Source organism: Lagopus muta, chromosome 29 (assembly GCF_023343835.1).
Source record: "Lagopus muta isolate bLagMut1 chromosome 29, bLagMut1 primary, whole genome shotgun sequence".
Classification (NCBI taxonomy): Eukaryota; Metazoa; Chordata; class Aves; order Galliformes; family Phasianidae; genus Lagopus; species Lagopus muta.
In genome coordinates this window covers 2,140,085-2,159,785 of record NC_064461.1, presented here as the reverse complement: position 1 = coordinate 2,159,785, position 19,701 = coordinate 2,140,085, and the positions used below count along the sequence as shown (strand labels likewise).

The window sequence follows — 19,701 nt, the reverse complement described above, 5'->3', positions numbered from 1 at the left end:
CGGCGGCGCGGCTGAAGGGGGCTGGAAGGGGCTGCGGGCCGAGCCGCCTCCTCCGCTCCTCGCCTCGCTCCTTCCTCCTCCGCAGGGCCGGATCCTTCCGCTCACAGGGTATTTCCACACACGGTGCTTTCCTTTCCCTTTCCCCGCGCCGGGGCCGAAGACAGACGGCGGTGCGGGAGAGCGGCGCGTCCCGACGGTGAGGCAAAAAACGAAAGGCGGCGACCGAGCGCGAAAGCCGGGTTTTACAGAGATTTAATTTTGTTGTCGTCGTTTTTAAGCCGGACCAAAAGTTTTGTGACCCGACGCCGAGTTGGGGGGGGAATAAAAAGAAGAAAAAAAATAAAATAAAATACAGAAGTATTTCTTTATGGACCAAAACCTCTCCAGCTGTCCGTTGCGTGGATCTTCCTGAGGTTGGCCGCTTTTATATATTCTATTTTTTTCAGAAGGAAACAGAAAAAAAAAAAAAAAAAAAAAAGAAAAGCAAAAAAAAAAACCAAGACAAACCAACAAGAATTGCCTTGTCGAACATCCTTGGGTCATTTCAGGACTGCTGGTTCCGTTCGCTCCGATCCTTCGGGGAGGATGGGCGTCCGTGGGCACCCAGCCCTGTGCCAGCGACCGACGGCTGGTTGTGGATTCGGGTCGGTTCAGCTGCTCTGCGGACACCGAAACGCCTCAGTGGTGAAGATGAGCGTTGGACTGAGCCAGCAGCCAGGCAGCCCCGCGCACACGAAGGCCGCCCTGCCAGCGCCGCGCTGGTTGTACAGCGGCGTTTCTCTCGTCTTCTCCCGCCCTGCTTCCTGCCCCTCGCAGATCCCAGACCCCAATTTAGAGCTGAACCAACGAGTTGCACAACTTGGCTGCGACAGTTCTACAGCAAAAAATAATAATAATTGTCGTTATCGAAATCGCCCACGATTCTTTTCTTTCCCTTGGGTTTCAGGAGACTTCCATTCCGTCGTAGCGCTGTTCCTGGGAACATCCCCTCTTCTGCTCGGTTTCGCCCTCCGGATGCGGGTGGATGGGCACCAAGGGGTTTCCCTCCACCGTTTGGCATCAGTGGTAAAATTACAACTGTAGGCGGCAAGAGGTGGACGGAGGGCTGGGCTCTGTTCCTGGTTCTGCAGTGGATGCTGATATTGCGGAAAAAAAGAACAGAGATGCTGTGCAGAAGGGATGCTGTCGGGTCGGATGTGCGCTCGCCTCCTCCCCAGAGCTTTCAGAACCTTCTGGTTCTGGCTGTGCGCCTGCAGCAGATCGGGATGTGAACATGTGCTGGGCTGGGTGCAGCCTTGGCCGCGTCCTTCCTAAACCTGGTTCTTGTTCCGAGTCTGGCTTCGGTTTAGTCCCCACAACGGGGTTTTGGGGCATGATGGTGCTCTGAGCCCTCCATGCCAACACCTGCACTGCATCTGTGCCCCCGGGTTGCTTTGAAGCCCCCTGGTTGCGTCGGAGCCCCAGCGGTTGTGTCACAGCTCCACGGTTGCATTGAAGTCTGGTGGTTTATTGGAGCCCCATGGTTGCGTTGGAGCCCCAATTGTTGTCTTGGAGCCCGTGATTGCATTGGAGCCCCAATAATTGCATTGCAGCCCCAACTGTTGTGTTGGAGCCCCAATGATTGCGTTGCAGCCCCAGTTGTTGCGTTGGATCCCGATGATTGCGTCGGAGCCCCAGTGGTTTCATCAGAGCTCCATAGTTGTGTTGAAGTCTCACGGTTCGTTGGAGCCCCATTGTTGCATTGGAGCCCCAATGATTGCATTGCAGCCCCAACTGTTGTGTTGGAGCCCCAATGACTGTGTTGGAGCCCCCAGATGTTGCATTGGAGCCCCTATGGTTTCATCAGAGCTCCAGCGTTGCGTTGAAATCTCATGGTTCATTGGAGCCCCATGGTGGCATTGGAGCCCATGGTTTGTTGGGGCCCCATGGTGGCATTGGAGGCCATGGTTTGTTGGAGCCCCATGGTGGCATTGGAGGCCATGGTTTGTTGGAGCCCCATGGTGGCATTGGAGCCCATGGTTTGTTGGGGCCCCATGGTGGCACTGCAGCTCCAATGGTTGCGTTGAAGCCCAGTGGTTGTGTTGGAGTCCAGTGGTTACATTCGAGCTCCAGTGGTGGTGCTGGAGCCCAAGAGGGCGTTGAAGCCCAGCGGTCGCCCTGCAGCTGCTCGCTGTGCCGCGTTCTCCTGCTGGTGGGAACGGAGCGCTGCACTGCGGGGCTCCAACCAGCGCTCGAGGGGCGTTAGGGGCTGTGCAGTGCGGGACCGGAGGGGCTGGAGCAGGAAATGGGACGTGGCTGAAGCGCTTCCCCGGCCGAGCCCCCGGAGGCCGCGCTGTTAGTTGAGTGACTGTAGTCGTTCTTGGCTGAGTGAAGTCTGTTCGTGGTAATGTGAGCAAGTTTTTGGTCGATGTCTTTCTTTGATGCCAGGTTGTGAAGAGGTGGGTGGGAGCGGGGAGGGGGGAAGGAGAGATCTGGGGCGGGGGGGAGCCGTGCTGGCACTGACCCTGGGGAGTGAGGCAGGGGAGGCGAGGGGCTCCTTGGCCGCTCCTTTTGTCTCTGCCCTTCCCCTAGCAAGCAAAAAACGATGTAAAAGCCTCCTGCATGCTGGAAAAAGTAAACGGTAGAGAAAAGGAAAAAAAAAAGAAAAAAAAAGAAAAAAAAAAGAAAAAAAAAGAAAAAAAAAAAGACCTTTCTTAAAAAAAAGGAATTAAAATTTAATAATAAAATAAAATGCGTAAAGGAATGAGGACCCAACCAAACATCCACGCTTGCTGGTGGGAAGCGGGGGCTCCGTGCGTCCCGGGGGCTCCTGCTCGGGTCGGCCTTGGGTAAAAGCTGCCGTCCCGGTCCCCTTGATGGATAGAAGTGTGCAGATCCAGATCCAGAGGTACCGAAAGAAAGCTTGATGTAGCAGCTCTAGTCGGAAACGAATAGCAGTCGGCGGCCCCCGGTTTTGTGTTGGGTTCTCCTGCGTCCCCCCGCCCCCCCCCCGCTCCTCCTCCCTCTTTTCGATGTAGCAGCTGCGCAAGAACGGACCGCAGGCGCGGTGGTGCAGCGATACCTTGAGCGGGGGGCGCCCGACCGCGGGGCTTCGCAACAACATTTGCCTACTTTTTTGATTGGTTTTTTTTCTTTTTTTTTTTTTTTCTGGTCTCTTTTTTTTTTTTTTTTTTTTTTTTTAATATATGTATATATATATATAGAAAAAATTTAAAAAAATCTCAAAAAAAAAAAAAAAAAAGAAGAAGAAAAAAAATAAGAATAATAATAATTGCCCATGACCTTAATGAAGCGCCTGCTCTGAGTTGGATCTTCGCGGAGAGGCGAGGCGGCGGCTCGCTGGGCTCCGGTCACCAGCAATAACGTTCCGACGAGCTCTGCGGCCCCGTCCCGATGGGTGCCGGGGGTCCCGGCGCCGGCAGTGGGTGCTGGGGGCCGGGGGGGGAGACGGGAACGGGCGGAGGGGGCCGGGATGGTGGCGGAGGGGGCCGGGGGTCCCGCGCCGTCGCCAGCGGTGTGAACGCAGAGCAGCAAGGAGGGAAGCGGCGGGGTTCGCAGCGAGGAGATCCGGCAGGGAATCCCCGCCCCCCCGGCCCCCAGGCGAATTTTGCAGCTCGGAGGGGAATCCGTGATGTTTTTTTTTCTCTTTTCTTCCTTTCTGAACAAAGAAAATCTCCGCACGTCCAAAGGCTCAGACTGTTAAATCCGCGGACCGGGGCGCTCCGCCGCCGCTTCGGTGTCCGCAAGGGTTTATTTTGGTGTTTTTTAAAGAGAGGGAGAGAGAGGAGGGAAAAAAATAAAAAAAAAGAATAATAATAAGATGAAGATTTTAAAAATTAGAACATTTCTTTATAATTTAATATTCTATTTTAATAAAGGCATTTATTACGTGTAAATGTAGCAAGGAACTGGGCTCATAAAAATACTTTTTATTAGGTAATTTATTATGAGAAAAGAAAAAAAAAAAAGGATATTTTATTTTATGATAAAGTGATCCTTAAAAGTTTAGAAGGTTTAGAATATATGTAGGTTAAAAAAAAAAGGAATAATACGTTTGTATGCAGAGTATGGCTCACAAAGTGTGGTTAATATATGTTTCCTTTTCGCTGTGCGCGGCGCCTGCGGGAATCATCGGCACCGCGGCCGCGTCGAGGGATGCGAACAGAAAGGGAGAAGCCGATCCCAGCCGCAGGAGCGAAACGGCCGCTTTGGGGAGGAAAAGGGTCGTTTTCTTCTGTTTTTTTTTGGTGGAGGAGAGCGAAAGAAAAGCAGCCCTCTTTGTTCGGGGTTTTTTGCCGCCTCCGCTGCGACTTCGGCCCCGCGGCCGCTTCTGCTCCTTCGCCTTTCAGAGAAGGAGAGGATGCGAAAAGGTGATTCGTCGTTTTGTTTTGTTTTGTTTTGTTTTCCCGTTTGTTTTGAACCAAAAAAAAAAAAAAGAAAAAAAGAAAAAAAAAAAAGAAAAAAAAAAGAAAAAAAAAAAAAGGAGGAGGGGGAAAAGAAAAAAAAGTTGATGGATATTAAAAAAGTTAAGAAGAAGAAGAATAAAGGCTCCAATTTATTCATAGAATCTTAGAGTGAAACGGAACGAAGCGCTCGGAGCAGCGGCTGCTCCCCGCCCCGCCGGCCCAGGGCTGAGGCGCGCCGGGTTCGCAGAAGCGCCGCCCCGCAGCTCCGGCCTTCGGCTTCGGTTGGGGTTTTTTGGTGCTGTTTTTCGGAGCGCAGCGAGGGACGCGGGGCGCAGCGCCGAGCTTCGCACAGCCCCCGGGGTTGTTCTTATAGAGGGGGGAAGTATGAATAATGAATGATGGGGTCACACGTGTTGTTTCAATAAGATGCATTTTGCGTTGATGGCGGTCGTTTCTCTCGTTTTTGTTGTTTGGTGTTTTTTTTAAGAACAAAATAGGAGGGTTTGGCTCGTTGCTGAGCAGAAATGAGAAGGCTTGAGGCCATTCTCTGCTGCCTTATTCCCACCTCCAGCCCTGAGCAGCAGAGCTTTCCGTGGGGAATTCCTTGACCGTTCCTCCCATGTGCTCCGCAGTGCCGCCAGCTCCCCGCGGTGTTGGGAATCATCTGGGTTGGATGAGGCTGAAAATCATCCATTCCAACCCCAACCCATCACCACCGTGCCCGTGTGTTGAGTCACTGAGGTTGGAGGAGACCTGCGGGGCCGCCAAGCGCAGCCAACCCATCTCTGTGCCCGCTCGTGAGATCACAGCACCTCTGAGGACGATCTTAGAGTCTCCTCCAAACCTGAACGATTCTGGAGACCCTCGGAGCCCCGGTGGCCATGGCACGGGGTCAGACTGGATGAGCTTGGAGGTCTTTTCCAACAAATCCAACCATCCACCTACTGCCAGTATCGCCGACTGCGCCGTGCAGGGTCCGACCGGAAGGTTCCGTCCCATGGGAAGGAGCATCGGTGCGGTCGGTGCCCTCGGAGCCACCGGGGCATGAAATCGTTTGGGTTTGAAGGGACCCTTGGAGGTCACCTCGTCCAACTCAGAGTTGGATGTGGGCTGTGCGTCGGCACCCAGCCCGTGCTCGGGGTGAGTTGGGGCCAGTTTGCTCCCTTCGCTGTTCGGTGTTGGATTTATGGCGTGTGGGTTTGGGATTTGTGGCATTGGGGTCGCGTTGTGGGGAAGGACCTCTGAACGTCTCGGTGTGCATCTTTGGGGCTGTGTTCCGCCGCTCTGTGCTCTGTGTATCGCCGCACCCGTGCCTGCTGTCATCCCATGGTTCGGGGGGAGCACACCGGTGTCATCCCATAGTGCTGGGGAGCACACTGATGTCATCCCATGCTTCAGGGGGCTCCCACCAACCTCTGGCCCCGCTCCGTTGCGTCGTGGTGCTGCGGGCGCTGTCCCCCATTTCAGTTGGTTCCCCCTTCCCCCCCCCGCGGGTCCCAAAGCTTTCCCCAACCACCGCCATCGCTGTGGGGGGACGGGGGGCCGCTCCCAGCACTCAGCAAAGCCATGCAGTAGGGTTAGGGCAGGAAGCGAAGGCGCTTCTCCTTCGGTTTCTGCAGATAGCACTGTGAATTGGACACCCCTCGCTGCGCCCGCCCTGCCAGCACCCCCCTTCCCCCCCCCCCTCGGGGCAGCGAGCGGCCTGTTTCCTCTTTTCCTTTTCATTTTACCTCATTTTGGGTTGTTTTTTGTTTTGTTTTGTTGTTGTGTTTGTTTTTTTTTTTGGGGGGGGGGGGGGGGGGCAGGGTTTGATACTTGAAGAAAAGCCAGTGCTTGACATTGGGCAGCAGTGCGCCGGGCCGGAGGGCGGATGCACTTTATGGGTGTTTGGGTACAAAGAGGGGGGGGTCGCATCCTTCAGGAGCCACATTGCACAGTGAAGGCCACCCCCAGGAGAGCGAAACTGATGGGCAGTGCGGAGTCGTCCCGCTGGACTGGGGGGAAGAAAGGAGGTCGGCGCAGCGGTGGCAGCAGCTCCCCGGGCGGCAGATTGCGGCGCTCCTTGGCCGCGCTTTGGGCCGCCGTCCCGCTCTGCGCCACCTCCCTTCCCTGTGCCGCCACCTCTCTGCATCCCCCCGCCTTCTTTCCGCGCCGCCCTTCCGCATCACAGCAGCTCTGTGCCGCCGTGCCGAGGGGCAGCACAGCGCGGTGGACGGGGGAGGTCGCGGCCCTTTGGCCTCGGGACGGCCAGCGCTCCTTTTTCCTCTTTCCTCACGAATTCTGCTCGAGGATCATTAAAAGGGGGAGAAATGAACCCCCAAACCCAACCACGGAAGTCAGAGCGCAGCCCGTGGCGCCGTGCATCCGCTCTCCGCTGCCCCGCACGCCCTCCTGCCCCCCGGTGCTGCCCCTCCGCTTACAGCCCGTTCCTCGGTACCTTGGGTTGTTTTCCGTATTTTATTTTATTTTCTTTTTAATTACCGTTCTTTTAACGTCATAGGAAGCCTGTAGTCGGGATTGTTACTATTGGAAACCGATCGCGCGTTCCATCCAGGTATTCCCATCTCTCTGGCATTACGCAAAAAAAGGCCCGAGAGAGGTATAACCGAAGCTAGAAGTAGAGGTAGGCTCGTTGTCTGAGTTTTGAGGCATATAGTATAAGGGGAGAAGGAAAAAAAAATTAATAATAATAATTAAAAAAAAATTAAAATAATGATGTTGCACAACTTGTAGAAAACAAAGAAGGGAAAGGGTTAATGTATTAAATGTGCTAAAATTACATTAAGAACTTAATTTTATTAAAGTATTATTACTTAAGAAAGTCGGCGTCTGCTCTCGTCTGTCTGTCTGTCTGTCTCTTTTGGGGGTGCTGGCTGCTTCCTGCCCCAGTGCCGCAGCCACGCTGCTCTGCTCTTCCTCCCTCCTCCTCCTCCTCGCGCCCCGCTCCCACGTGGGCACAGAGCCGACGCGATGCCTCGCTCAAGCAGGGACCACAGCGACCAGAAAGGGCCTCCAGAAAAACTGACCAGCAGGAGGAACCTCCAGGACCACAACGGCCATAGGAGCCTCCAGGAGCTGAACGACCAGCAGGAGTCACCAGGGCCGTGAGGACATGAAGGGGTGGCCAGGACCGAGAGGACCTGCAGGAGCCTCCAGGACTGGAACAACCAGGACCATAAGGACCAGCAGGAGCCTCCAGGACCAAACTGACCAGGACCGAAATGACCAGCAGGAACCCCCACACTGACTTCACACTGGGCTTCGTCCCGCATTCCCACTTCACCCACTTCATCCCCAGGTGAACCCAGCAGGGACAGAGGGACCCCCCACCCCCCCTGACACCCCGTGATGGGGACGCCCTCCTGGGGACCCCCCTGCTCCCCCACAGCTGCCCTGGGGGGGAAGATACCCAGCAGATACTGAGGCTCTTCCCTTTGTAGGGACTGCTGGAACTGCTGTGACTGTGGTGGGGGGACGTGAGGACATGGGGGGTGACATGGGGGCACGTTGGGGTGACATGGGGGGTGATGCAGCCCAAACCCCAGCAGGAGGGCGCAGATCCTACGTAAACACGAGGGATAACGTGGAAATGTTTCTCCCTCCCCTTTCTTGTGGGTCCTACATAAATTCAGGGGCAACACAGAGATGTTTCTCCCCTCCCTTAGTGTAAGTCCTACACCAGTGCAGGGATGAGGAAGAGATGCTCTTCTGTTCGCTTTTGTGCAGCTCCTACGTAAATATGGATACAACACAGGGATGCTTCTCCCTTCCCTCGCTGCAGGTCCTTCATAAACGCAGGGAGGAAGGCAGCGCACAGCAGCGTCCCGCAGCGTCGCTGAGGAAGGCGCTGAGCAGAGGCTCAGATGCTCTGACAGCACTGCGCCTGGCGGCCGTCCTGCGTGGGCAGCACCTGGATGGGCTCCACGGAGCTGCTGGGGCCAAACTGCGCCTCGGGCTGCGCCGCGATCTGCCGCTGTGCCGCGCTGCGATAGATCTCTGCCGGCAGAGGGGGGAACAGCAGCACTTCTTAAATGTCCGATTCCCAGCGAGGGGTCTGCCTGACCCACAGTGTGCAGCTGGGGGCTGGGGCTGCGTTGGGGTTGGGCTGGGGTTGGGGTTGGGTTGGGTTGAGGTTGGGTTGGGGTTGGGGTTGGGTTGATGTTGGGCTGGGGTTGGGTTGATGTTGGGTTGGGTTGATGTTGGGTTGGGTTGAGGTTAGGTTGGGGTTGGGTTGATGTTGGGGTTGGGGTTGGGTTGGGGTTGGGCTAGGTTGAGGTTGGGTTGGGTTGATGTTGGGCTGGGGTTGGGTTGGATTGGGTTGAGGATGGGCTGGGGTTGGGCTGGGGATGGGGTTGGTTTGGGGCTGAGGTTGGGTTGGGGTTGGCATTGGGTTGGGGTTGGTTTGAGGTTGAGGTTGGGCTGGGGATGGGGTTGGGTAACATTGAGGTTGGGGTTGGGGTTGGTTTGGGGTTGAGGTTGGGCTGGGGTTGGCGTTGGGTTGGGGTTGGTTTGAGGTTGAGGTTGGGCTGGGGTTGGGGTTGGGGTTGAGGTTGGGTTGGGGTTGGTTGGGGTTGAGGTTGAAGTTGCGTTGGGGTTGAGGTTGGAGTTGGGTTGGGGTTGGGTTGAGGTTGGGTTGGGGTTGGTTGGGGTTGAGGTTGGGCTGGGGTTGGGGTTGGTTTGGGTTGGGGTTGGATTGGGGTTGAGGCTGGGCTGGGTTAGAGTTCGGTTCAGGTAGGGGTTGGGGTTACGATTTGGTTTGGGGCTGGGTTAGGGTAAGGGAGGGGTAGGGGTTGGGGTTAAGTTTGGGTTTGGGGTTGGAATTAGGTTACAGGTTGGGGTTGGGAGTAGGTTAGGGTTGGGTTTAAGGTCAGTTAGGGTGGGGGTTGGGTTGGGTGAGGGTTGGGTTTAAGATTGGGTTTGGGGTTAGATTTAGGTGAGAGTAGGGGTTGGGTTAGAGTTAGAATTAGTTTAAGGGAAGGGTTAGGGTTGGGTTTGGGGTTGGGGTTGGGGTTGGAGTTAGGTTAGGGTTAGGAATTGGGGTTTGGGTTGGATTAGATTTGAGGCTGGGTTTGGGGTTAGAGTTAGGTCAGGATTGGGATTGGGGCTAGGGTTAGGTTATGGTAGGGCTGGGCTTGGGGTTACAGTCAGGGAAGGGGTTGGAGTTGGGGTTAGAGTTAGGCTGGGGAGGGGTTGGTGTTAAGGGTGGGTTTGGGGTGAGAGTTAGGGCAGGGGTTGCAGTTCCCATCGTGTTACTGTTGGAATTGAGAGTAGGGCCAGGTTTAAGATTAGGGTTCAGGTTAGGGTTGGGATTCAGGATGAGGTTAAGGTGGGGATTAGGATTAGGGTTATTGTTGTGTTTGAGGTTGGAGTTAGGGTTAGGATTAAAGCTCGAGTTGGGGTTAGGGTTGGGGCTGGGGTTAGGATTAGGATTTGGGGTAAGGATCAGGTTTGGGGCCAAGGCTGGGGTTAGGATTAGGGTTGGGATTAAGGTTGGGTTTGGGTTGGAGTTTGGTTAGGGTTGTTGTTAGGATGAAGGTCGAGTCAGGTTCAGTGGGCTGGGAGCGCCCACATCTCCCCATGGCAGCGTGCTGGACCCAAGCCCACAGCTCACAGAATGGATTCCGGGGGGACACAACCCCAAAGCCACCTCATCCCCCCATCCTTACCGGAGAGGATGTTGTGGAACGCCATCTCCACGTTGGTGGAATCCAGAGCCGACGTCTCAAGGAAGGAGAGCCCATTCTTCTCTGCAGCAATGGGGAGAGCTCATGGGGTGCAACCACAGAACGGCTGAGGTTGGAGGGCACCTTAAAGCCCACCCAGCTCCAACGTGAGCTGATTGTTCCCGAAGATCAGGCCGCCCATCACCCCATCCAACCCAACGAAGGCACCGCCACACGTGCTGGGATCAACGGGAGATGAATTTACCTGCAAAGCTCCGGGCCTCGTCGGTGGGCACGGCGCGCAGGTGCCGCAGGTCGCTCTTGTTGCCCACCAACATGATGACGATGTTGGCGTCGGCGTGGTCCTGCAGCTCCGTCAGCCAGCGCTCGGCGTTCTCGTACGTCAGGTACTTGGCGATGTCGTACACCAGCAGCGCTCCCACCGCCCCGCGGTAGTACCTGGGGGCAGCGATGGGCGCGGGGGGTCAGAGCCCAGGTTATGGGGTGCGGGAGCAGGGAGGGGGGGACGCTCACGCGGAGGTGATGGCGCGGTACCGCTCCTGCCCGGCCGTGTCCCAGATCTGTGCCTTCACCGTCTTGTTGTCCACCTGGATGCTCCGGGTGGCAAACTCCACCCCGATGGTGCTCTTGCTCTCCAGGTTGAACTCGTTGCGGGTGAAGCGGGACAGCAGGTTGCTCTTCCCCACGCCCGAGTCCCCGATGAGCACCACTGGGGTGTAAGGAGCGCAGCGTCAGTCCCCCCCCAAGCATCGCCATCCACAGCCCAGCTCGAATGGGGAACCACCAGAGTTCAACACGAGTGGGGACCCATCAACAAGCGGGGGGGGGTTATTGGGATATGCCCAACATGGGGCTCCAGGTGGAGCCCCATAAACACAGCAGGGGGCTCCAGCCCATCTCCAGCCCCGAGGGCACCCAACTGAGGAGCCAAATTGGGGTCTGGCTGCAGCACCCTGAGCCCTAAGTCCCGGGCTGTGGGCTGGATGAGCGCATTCTGGTAGAATGCGGTGAAACAGGTTCTGGGACATCGCTCCTGTTTCTCCCCTCTCAAGTTTGTCGAGTTGGTGACTCACCGGGTTTTGATTTTATTTACTTTTCATTCCCCAACTGCCTGTGTCATTCGTCCTCCAACACCCAGATGGAATCGAGCCGGGGGGGGGATGGGGGGAGGGGGTTCACCGGGACTGACCCACAGCTCCCACTTGCTACAGTGGGCCGAGCAGCCCCCCGGCACGGGGACAGCGAGGAAACGGAACTCAGTGAGCAGCAGAAGGCACTGAAAGCTGTGGGGTGTTCGGGGAGACCCCCAGAACGGCCCTGGATAGGATTCCCCTCGGTGGGGGGGCGTGGTGGTGGGGCAGCCCGGCCCAGCAGGAGGGGCTGACTCACGGTGGGGAGGGGTCAACCCTGGCTGGTGCTGCTTGAGGGGGGGGGAGTGGGGTTGTTGGCTGCCCCCTGCCCCGATCCTGTTGCGAGCAACTCCGGTGCTGCCCCATGCGGAGTCCCATCCCCATCCCCATCTCCATCCTCAACCCCATTCCTGTGCCCGATCCCAATCTCATCCCCACCCCCATCCCCAACCCAATTCAATCCCATCCCCATCTCCACCCCCATCCCCAACCCAACTCAACCCCATTCCCAACCCCATTCCCGTGCCCAACTCCGACCCCATCCCGACCCATCCCAGTGCCCAAACTCCAACCTCAACCCCTTCCCCAACCCCGTCCCCGTGCCCCACACACCCTTGAAGAGGAAGTCGTACTCCTCATCCTTGCCCCGCATCCTGCGCAGTGCCGCGGCCGCACTGGGAGCAGCGGGGATTTCCGCCCCGCTCCGCCCCGCGGGGCAGCCCCGCGCTCCCATTGGTCCCGCAACTCTCCTTCCCTCGCAGCCATTGGCTGTCGGTGCTGCCCGTCACCGCCCAGGTGCTCCGCTGGGGGCAGGTGGGAGGGGGGAGCTGCGAGGTGGGAATGGGACGAGATGGAGAGGGGAGGAATGGGATGGGAACAGGGATTGGGTTGGGGATGGGATGAGATTAGATGGAGTGGAACGGCGTGGAAGGGAGTGGGGTGGGAACAGGGATTAAAATGGGGAGGGAGGGATAGGAACAGGGATTAGAATAGGGATGGGATGGGAATAAAGATGGGGAAGGGGATGGGATCAGATGGAGTGGAATGGAGTCAGAAGGAATGGGATGGGAACAGGGATTGGAATGGGGATAAGAATAGAGATGGGACGGGAATACAGGTGGGATCGGAGATAGGATTGGGATGGCAATAAGGATGGAATGGGATGGAATGGGGCGGAATAGGGATACGGATGGGATGGGAATACAGACAGGCTGCATGGGGGAAGGAACGCACGTGGGGCTGGGCTGTGAGCCAGGCGGGGCACCAGGGACGAGGCCACGAGCAGTCAGCGATCCCAGCCCAGCACAGCTGCCTTTCACAGTCCTTTAATGGCTGCGCCGGGCGAGCAGAGGGGCCGCGGGCCGCGTTGTGCCGTCGGACGGGCCCACGGCACACCGAGATGGGGACAGAGGCGCGCAGGGTGGGCACAGCTGCTTCCTCCCTTAGGGTTCTTTCTTAGAGCCCCGTCGGGCTCGGGATGCAGCGACCCCCGAGCGGCTCCCAGCGGGGCTGGAGAGCGGTGGGGACGGGCGCATCCGTGGTGGGCGGCACAGAGACGGAGCGCGACGGCACCGGGGCAGCAACGGCACAACGGCAGCGGCTCCCGCAGCCGCGCGGCCCGGCGGAGAAGCGGCGGCGGCACTCAGCGCATCTGCGCCGCGGGGACGGACCGACACCGAGCGGAGCTGCGGCGACGCCTCGCGCTGCTCACGGCGGAGCACGGCCGCGCTCCGGGCTGCCGCCGCGCCGGGACAACGGGCGGCACGGCGGGTCGGTCGCCACCGAGCTGTGCCGGCGGCCGCGAGCCTCGGGACGAGCTCAGATGGCCACGCAGCACGGGCGCTTTTCCGCCTGCGCTGGGGCAGCGCCGTCGGGGCTCTCGCTGCCGAGTGACACCGTGCTGCTTTGGCTGCTGCTCTGCTTCTGCTTCTGCACTTTGCTGAAGATCTCTGAGGAAACACAAAGCGGGGCCGCGTCTGCTTGGGGCGCCGGCACGGCTCGGTGCTCGGCAGGCACAGCGCTGGGAGCCGCTCTGCGGGGGGAGGCCGTTCTCCCTCCGGTTGCGTCCCCACGGCCGAGGCGGGGGACAGGGAACACCCTGCAACTTTCCCTGCTTCCCTCGGCTTCTCTCTGGCCCCGCGAAGATCAGGGCTGGAAGCTCGTGGGGATGGCACAGCACGGCACGGCACAGCGCGGCACAGCTTAACAGGGCTCAGTACAGAACATTGAAGCGTGCCATGGCACAGCACAGCATGGCACAGCATGGCACAGCAGGGCACAGCATGGCACGGCACAGCATGGCACAGCACAGCAGGGCACAGCATGGCACAGCACAGCATGGCACAGCAGGGCACAGCACAGCAGGGCACAGCATGGCACAGCACAGCACAGCAGGGCACAGCTTGGCACAGCATGGCACAGCATGGCACGGCACAGCACGGCACAGCACAGCATGGCACAGCTTGGCACAGCATGGCATGGCATGGCACGGCACAGCACGGCACAGCACAGCATGGCACAGCACGGCACAGCACGGCACAGGAGGGCACAGCAGGGCACAGCATGGCACAGTGTGGCACAGTGTGGCACAGCAGGGCACAGCACAGCATGGCACAGCAGAGCAGAGCAGGGCACAGCAGGGCATGGCACAGCAGGGCATGGCAGGGCACAGCAGGGCACGGCCCAGCAGGGCACGGCTCAGCGTACCTTGAGGTGCCCCTGCCCTACATTCCCATTCCTGGGAAGACGCTCCCAGCTGCCATTGCCCCCCTCTGCCCCACATCCCTGCAGGTTGCTCCGCAGAGCTGCAGACACTGAGTCAGGCGGCACATCCGGACCGGACCGTGGATTACAGGGGGACAAGGCGCCCGTGGTGCTGCCCGGGGCCCCGGCAATGGAACCAGAGCGGAACGCCCAGCACAAAGAGCCGGAAACCCAACCAGCCAGAAAGACAACACCGAAACCGGGCAGGGAGCTCAGGCGGGGCAGGGCGGAGGAGAGGCGCGGAGCATCCCCGGCACCCACCCTTCAGGACGGTCTCAAACGCCTGCTCGACGTTGGTGGAGTCCAGCGCCGACGTCTCAATGAAGAGCAGCCCGTTGTTCTCTGCAAGGACAGCGGTCCCCGAGACCCTGCGGACCCCACTGGGTTCCCTTTGGGGTCCCCACGTCGGGGTGGCACAACGCCGTACCTGCAAACATTTTCGCCTCCTCCGTGGGCACCTCCCGCGCCTGCGCCAGGTCGCTCTTGTTGCCCACCAGCATGACCACGATGCTGGCCTCGGCGTGGTCATAGAGCTCCTTCAGCCAACGCTCCACCACGTCGTACGTCTGGTGCTTGGTGATGTCAAAGACGACCAGAGCACCCACAGCCCCACGGTAGTACCTGCGGGAGCAGCCCATCTTTGCCCTGTGCCACAGGCAGCCATGGAGCATCCTCGCAGGGATGTGAGCGTGGGGCAGCCATCCATGGGGAACCCACGGGGACGTGCATCCATGGGGCATTCGTTCATCCATAGGGAATCCATCCATGGGGTACTCAATGGGGCGCCCGTCTATGAGACACCCACCCATTCATGGGGCACCCACCCATCCATCCATGGGGCACTCATTCATCCAAGGGACACCCACCCATCCATGGGACACCCACCCATCTATAGGTCACCCACTCATCCATGGGACATCCATCCATGGGGCACCCATCCACCTATAGAGCACCCCCATCTATAGGCCACCCACCCATCCGCCTACAGAGCACCCATCCATCTATAGGGCACCCACCCATCTATAGGCCACCCACCCACCCATGGGGCACCCACTGATCCACAGGGCACCCTCGGGTGCCATCCCCCCTTACGCAGAGGTGATGGCGCGGTACCGCTCCAGCCCAGCCGTGTCCCAGATCTGTGCCTTCACCGCGGCGTCTCCCACCAGGACGGTGCGGGTGGAGAACTCCACGCCGATGGTGGTGCGGCTGTCGTGGTTGAACTCGTTGCGGGTGAAGCGGGACAGCAGGTTGGTTTTGCCCACGCCGGATTCCCCAATCAGAACCACTGAGGAGAGAAGAGGGGTCCCACTGGATTCAGGTCAGCTCAGACAACCCTTCCCGGCCTCGACCAGACCACCGGCATCCCGCCGCTGCGACACTGCGGCACTGGGGCGTCCCTGCAGCCACGTGGTGCGCAGACACCCCTGGGAGCCTTACAGAAAAGGAAGAAAAAGGAGCAAAGCAGCCCCCTGCCCCCTGCGGTTCTCGAGCAGCCCAGAGATGGGCAGACAGACGGCTTCAGCCCCAGCGCAGTCGATCCTTAAGCACACGCAGTCCCCACCCCCATGCTGGGAGCTCTCAGCCCCTCTCGGGGGTCTCCATCAGCCCCCACGTTGCTCGGGGCGTCCCGGCCGCAGGATCGGGGTGAGGGTCCTGCGGATCCACGGGGACATCGCTGCGGTGGCACCCAGTGCCCCGGGCTGCTGCTCCTCAGGGGGTGGGCACAGAGCACAGGATGCCCCTGGCCGGCACTGCAGCAGGATGACTTCGGAGCCCGCTGCTCCCTGCGCCCAATCTGCTGCTGTGGCAGCTGCAGATGTGTGTGTGTCCCCATCTGCGTCCCTTCCCTGCCTGCTGACAGCTCAGGGTGGTTGAGGGTTCCCTGTGCTTCCAGGCCACACCGTGACCTCCCCATCACCACCATGGGACACCAGGCAGCACCCCGACCCCACCACCATGGGACACCCCAATCCCACCACTATGCAACACCAGACAGCACCCCAACATTCCCACCAGCACTACGGGACACCAGGCAGCACCCTGACCTCCTCAACAGCACTATGGGACACCAGGCAGCACCCCAATCCCACTACTGTGGGACACCAGACAGCATCCTGACCCCACCACCATGGGACACCTCAATCCCACCAGGCAGCACCACGGCCTCCCCACCACCACCATGGGACACCAGGCAGCACCCCAACCCCACCACCATGGGACACCCCAACTTCCCCCCACCTATGGGACATGGCTGAGGCCAGTGCCCCCCCCCATCCCAGGACCTCTGCAGGGCCACATCAGCCACAAGCACAGCCCTGCTCCCATCTTGCTTCGGGAACCCACAGACTGGGGAGGGCACTCCAGAGCCGGGGTCCCCCAGTCCTCCTGCCCCGTCCTTCTGGGAACCCCCTCACCTTTAAAGACGAAGTTGTAGTCCTCCTCTGCACTGCTCATAGCTCCCAGCTGCCGCCCGGTTTCCTCCTTCCCTCTGCCAGAGGTTTCCTCCTTCTCTCTGCAGAGCACGGAGCGGGGCGGGCTGCAGGGAACACGGGGGGCAAAGTCTCCTTACTGCCAGGGTGTGAGCGGGGGTCCCAGCGGTGAGGGGGGGATCCCAGCGATGAGGGGGGGTCCCAGCAGTGGGGGGGGTCCCAGCAGTGGGGGGGGCCCAGCGGCGATGAGGGGGGGTCCAGCAATGAGGGGGGGGGTCCCAGCGATGAGGGGGGGTCCCAGCGATGAGGGGGGGTCCCAGCAGTGAGTGCAGTGAGGGAGCGAAGGCGACGCAGGCGGCGTTGGTGGAGCAGGGAGGCCCAGGCTGGCTGACTCCAGGCGTGGGAGCGGCGGCGCAGGTTGGGCAGGTAATGTCACCCCTGGGACCGTCACGGGGCACCCGGAGGAGGAGCCGAGCCCGGTCCTGGCTGCCAAGGCCACGCGGCGCAGGGGAGGCTGGGGCAGCGGGGCCTGGGCTCAGCGCAGAGCTGGCCGGGCACCAACGGCCTTCCGCACCTCTGCTGGGAGTGACGGAACGCGGGGGCAGCGCGGGGCTCCCAGCAGCGCCGCACCACAGACCCTCAGCCCTCAGCCCAGTTTGCCGGGCGCACGACCGGCCCCGTCCCACCCTCACACCCTCCATTGACCCGAGAGACACTCAGAAGGACACGAGCACCACACGTGGTTTTATTCCCCCTTCCCTGCCGCCCAGCAGCGCGGCCGGGCTCCCATCGTGGTTCCCCCCACGCAGGCGTTGCTGCTCAGCCGTGGCACCGCGGCTCCGTGCTCAGGATGCGGCTCAGGATGCGGCCACCTGCGTCAGCGGCTCCTCCAGGTACTGCACCAGCGCCTGCGCCTGCAGGCAGGGATGGGTGCTGAGGGGTGCTGAGCACACGGGGCCGCACCCCCAGCACCCCCACACCGTGGGCAAACCCTCGTCCTGCCCCAAAACCATTTGGGATCCATGCAGACGGTTCTCGTTTTGATTTAAATTTCACCACAGAGCCTCAAAAAAGTGCAGTTTTGTGGCTGAGCTGGAGTTGGGACACCTCAAAATCTGCACAGAGGAAGAAGGCAGCCCCAGCACGGCCGCTTCCCCCCCGCTCCCATCCTCTTCCCCCCAGCATTCACCCCGTGGCTCTTTCACACCTCGCATGAATGCCGCCCCCCCCCCCCCCCCCCCCCCCGTCTCCTTCCCCACCCCCTCACCTTGGCTTTCAGCATCCCAAATCCGACCGTTTCCTTGGCATACATGCACAGCAGGAGGTTTGCCACGCGGGTGATGGCCACGCGCCCCTCCTGCCCGGAGAGAATCGCCGCATGGTTGGGTTGAAGGGACCGCAACAATCAGCCGCTTCCAACCCCATCCCGCGGGCTGCCCGCCCCCCACTCCAGCTGCTCAGAGCCCCCCAGCGGCCTCGTGCACCTCCAGGGATGGGGGACCCACAGCTCTGAGCAGTTCCGGGGCCCTCCTCCTTTCATTCAGCCCCACACCACGTTCCCATTGCTCCCCTCCCATCAGCTGAGCTCTCCCTGGAGCCCCTCCACCCCAGCCAGCCCCGCTGCCACAGCTCCAGTCCATCCGCTGTGGACGCGCTGCTCCGGATGGGGCTCACAGCAGCAGAGCAGACGGGGATGGCCTCTCTGTGCCCCACTGCCAGCCCCTGATGCAGCCTGGGGGCTTCAGGCACTGAGCACACACTGCTCTCACATCAGGTTTCCATGCAGCTCCACAGTGACCCCCAGCTGGCTCCATATGGGACCATCAGCAGGTTCCATGCAGGACCCCCAGTGGGCCCCGAGGTGTTCACCGTGTAGGATGCCCAGCAGGCACCATCTGGGACCCCCAAGGGCTCCATGTGTCCCCCAGCAGGTTCCATGTGACCCCACTGGGCCCCATGTGGGACCCCCAGCAGGCTCCATGCAGGACCCCCAATGGGAACCCTGTGGGCTCCGAGGCGTCCCCCAGCTGCCTTCATGCGGGACCCCCAGCAGGCTCTGTGTGCCCCCCAGTGGGCGCCATGTGGGACCCTCAGCACATTCCACGCAGGACCCCTAGCGGGACCCCACAGCACCAGGACGGCACTGAGCCCACTGGGGGTCACATGGAGCCTTCTGGGGGTCTCATGGAACCTGCTGGGGGTCACACGGAGCCTTCTAGGGGTCTTGCATGGTGCCTGCTGGGCATCCCACAGGGAACCTGCTGGTGAACACCTCGAAGCCCTCTGGGGATCCCACAGAGCCTGCTGGGGGTCCTGCATGGAGCCCACCAGAGAACACACGGTGCCCACTGGGGATCCTGCATGGAACCTGCTGGGTGTCCCACATGGAGCCCACTGGGGGTCACACAGAGCCTTCAGGGAGTCCCACATGGAGCCTGCAGGGGGGGGATACGGATCCCAATGGGGGAGACACACAGATCCCAGTGGGGGTCCCATGGATCCCACCAGGGTCTCACATGAATCCTGCCAGGGGACACACACAGGGGTCCCACACGGATCCCAATGAGGGTCCCACAGAGCCTGCAGGGAGTTCTGCATGGAGCCTGTCGGGGTCCCACACAGATATCAATGAGGGTCCCACATGGATCCTGCAGGGGACCCCACACAGATCCCAACGGGGACCCCACCTGGGTCCCGCCGTACCATGCAGTCCATGAGGATGAAGCGGAGGTTGTCCTCGTTGAAGGCGTGGTGCCCGTTCTTGTCGTACGCCACCCAGATGTTGCTGGCGATGGCCGCCGTCACGCGGGCGTCCGTGTCCCCATAACCCGAGTAGGCCAAGAGCGAGCCCTCGTTATTCAGCAGCCTGGAACAGACGGGCACCGCCGAGCTCCCGAACGAGCCCCCAACGAGCCCCCGAACGACGAGCTCGCTAACGGCCGCACGGTCACGCCTCGAGGTCCCCCCCCCCGCCGCCGCCCCCCCGGCCCCGCTCACAGCGTGCTCTGGACGCCGCCGGTGTTGGCCTGGCTCAGCACCTGCGTCAGCGCTTTGGGCCGCAGCATGGCAGCCCGCGGGGCGCGGCGGGGCGCGGGGCGGTGCTCGGTGCAGGCCGCGGCCCTCGGCGGCTCGGCGTAGCGCGGAGCGAGGTTCCGTTCCGCGCTCCGTTCGGCGCTCCGTCACCTCTCGGTCCGCCGCGCCGCAAGGGGGCGCTCGGCGGCGACGCGGGCCGTGGCGGCGCTCCGTCCCCGCCTTTTTCTCTATCGGCCCGGGCTGGCGGGGCGGG

At 60.4% G+C, this 19,701-nt stretch overlaps 4 protein-coding genes across 4 annotated transcripts in view; 1 reads left to right on the top strand and 3 right to left on the bottom strand.

Moving 5' to 3' along the window:
• Positions 1-6,059, top strand: part of SV2A (synaptic vesicle glycoprotein 2A) — a 234,886-nt gene extending 228,827 nt beyond the window's left edge. The window contains 1 exon segment of the mRNA XM_048928957.1: positions 4,969-6,059. Coding sequence (XP_048784914.1) covers positions 4,969-5,014 — 46 coding nt within the window. The 3' untranslated portion in view covers positions 5,015-6,059.
• A 1,703-nt stretch (positions 6,060-7,762) lies between these two features.
• Positions 7,763-11,953, bottom strand: LOC125685689 (ras-related protein Rab-11A-like). Its single transcript, XM_048928975.1, has 5 exons — positions 11,833-11,953; positions 10,604-10,799; positions 10,335-10,528; positions 10,073-10,153; positions 7,763-8,402 (listed from the first exon to the last, which is right to left on the bottom strand). Exons 1-5 carry the CDS (start codon positions 11,951-11,953, stop codon positions 8,266-8,268), a joined length of 729 nt encoding a protein of 242 aa, XP_048784932.1. The 3' UTR covers positions 7,763-8,265.
• Positions 11,954-13,034: 1,081 nt separating this feature from the next.
• Positions 13,035-16,606, bottom strand: RAB25 (RAB25, member RAS oncogene family). The gene is made up of 5 exons (XM_048928978.1): positions 16,401-16,606; positions 15,076-15,271; positions 14,411-14,604; positions 14,245-14,325; positions 13,035-13,169 (listed from the first exon to the last, which is right to left on the bottom strand). Exons 1-5 carry the CDS (start codon positions 16,438-16,440, stop codon positions 13,039-13,041), a joined length of 642 nt encoding a protein of 213 aa, XP_048784935.1. The 5' UTR covers positions 16,441-16,606; the 3' UTR covers positions 13,035-13,038.
• Positions 16,607-17,138: 532 nt separating this feature from the next.
• On the bottom strand, positions 17,139-19,566 carry LAMTOR2 (late endosomal/lysosomal adaptor, MAPK and MTOR activator 2). The gene is made up of 4 exons (XM_048928980.1): positions 19,413-19,566; positions 19,119-19,281; positions 17,683-17,772; positions 17,139-17,329 (listed from the first exon to the last, which is right to left on the bottom strand). Exons 1-4 carry the CDS (start codon positions 19,478-19,480, stop codon positions 17,273-17,275), a joined length of 378 nt encoding a protein of 125 aa, XP_048784937.1. The 5' UTR covers positions 19,481-19,566; the 3' UTR covers positions 17,139-17,272.
• Between the last annotated feature and the right edge of the window lie 135 nt (positions 19,567-19,701).

Coding starts and splice junctions, on each gene's coding strand:
- LOC125685689 (XM_048928975.1), bottom strand. CDS start 11,953: ATGGGAGCGCGGGGCTGCCCCGCGGGGCGGAGCGGGGCGGAAATCCCC. Junction 10,154..10,334: donor CGAGGCCCGGAGCTTTGCAG/GTAAATTCATCT, acceptor CCATTGCTGCAG/AGAAGAATGGGCTCTCCTTC. Junction 8,403..10,072: donor GTTCCACAACATCCTCTCCG/GTAAGGATGGGG, acceptor CTCTGCCGGCAG/AGATCTATCGCAGCGCGGCA.
- RAB25 (XM_048928978.1), bottom strand. CDS start 16,440: ATGAGCAGTGCAGAGGAGGACTACAACTTCGTCTTTAAAG. Junction 15,272..16,400: donor CTACAACTTCGTCTTTAAAG/GTGAGGGGGTTC, acceptor TTCTCTCCTCAG/TGGTTCTGATTGGGGAATCC. Junction 14,605..15,075: donor TACCGCGCCATCACCTCTGC/GTAAGGGGGGAT, acceptor CTGCTCCCGCAG/GTACTACCGTGGGGCTGTGG.
- LAMTOR2 (XM_048928980.1), bottom strand. CDS start 19,480: ATGCTGCGGCCCAAAGCGCTGACGCAGGTGCTGAGCCAGGCCAACACC. Junction 19,282..19,412: donor GGCGGCGTCCAGAGCACGCT/GTGAGCGGGGCC, acceptor CGTCTGTTCCAG/GCTGCTGAATAACGAGGGCT. Junction 17,773..19,118: donor TCATCCTCATGGACTGCATG/GTACGGCGGGAC, acceptor CTCTCCGGGCAG/GAGGGGCGCGTGGCCATCAC.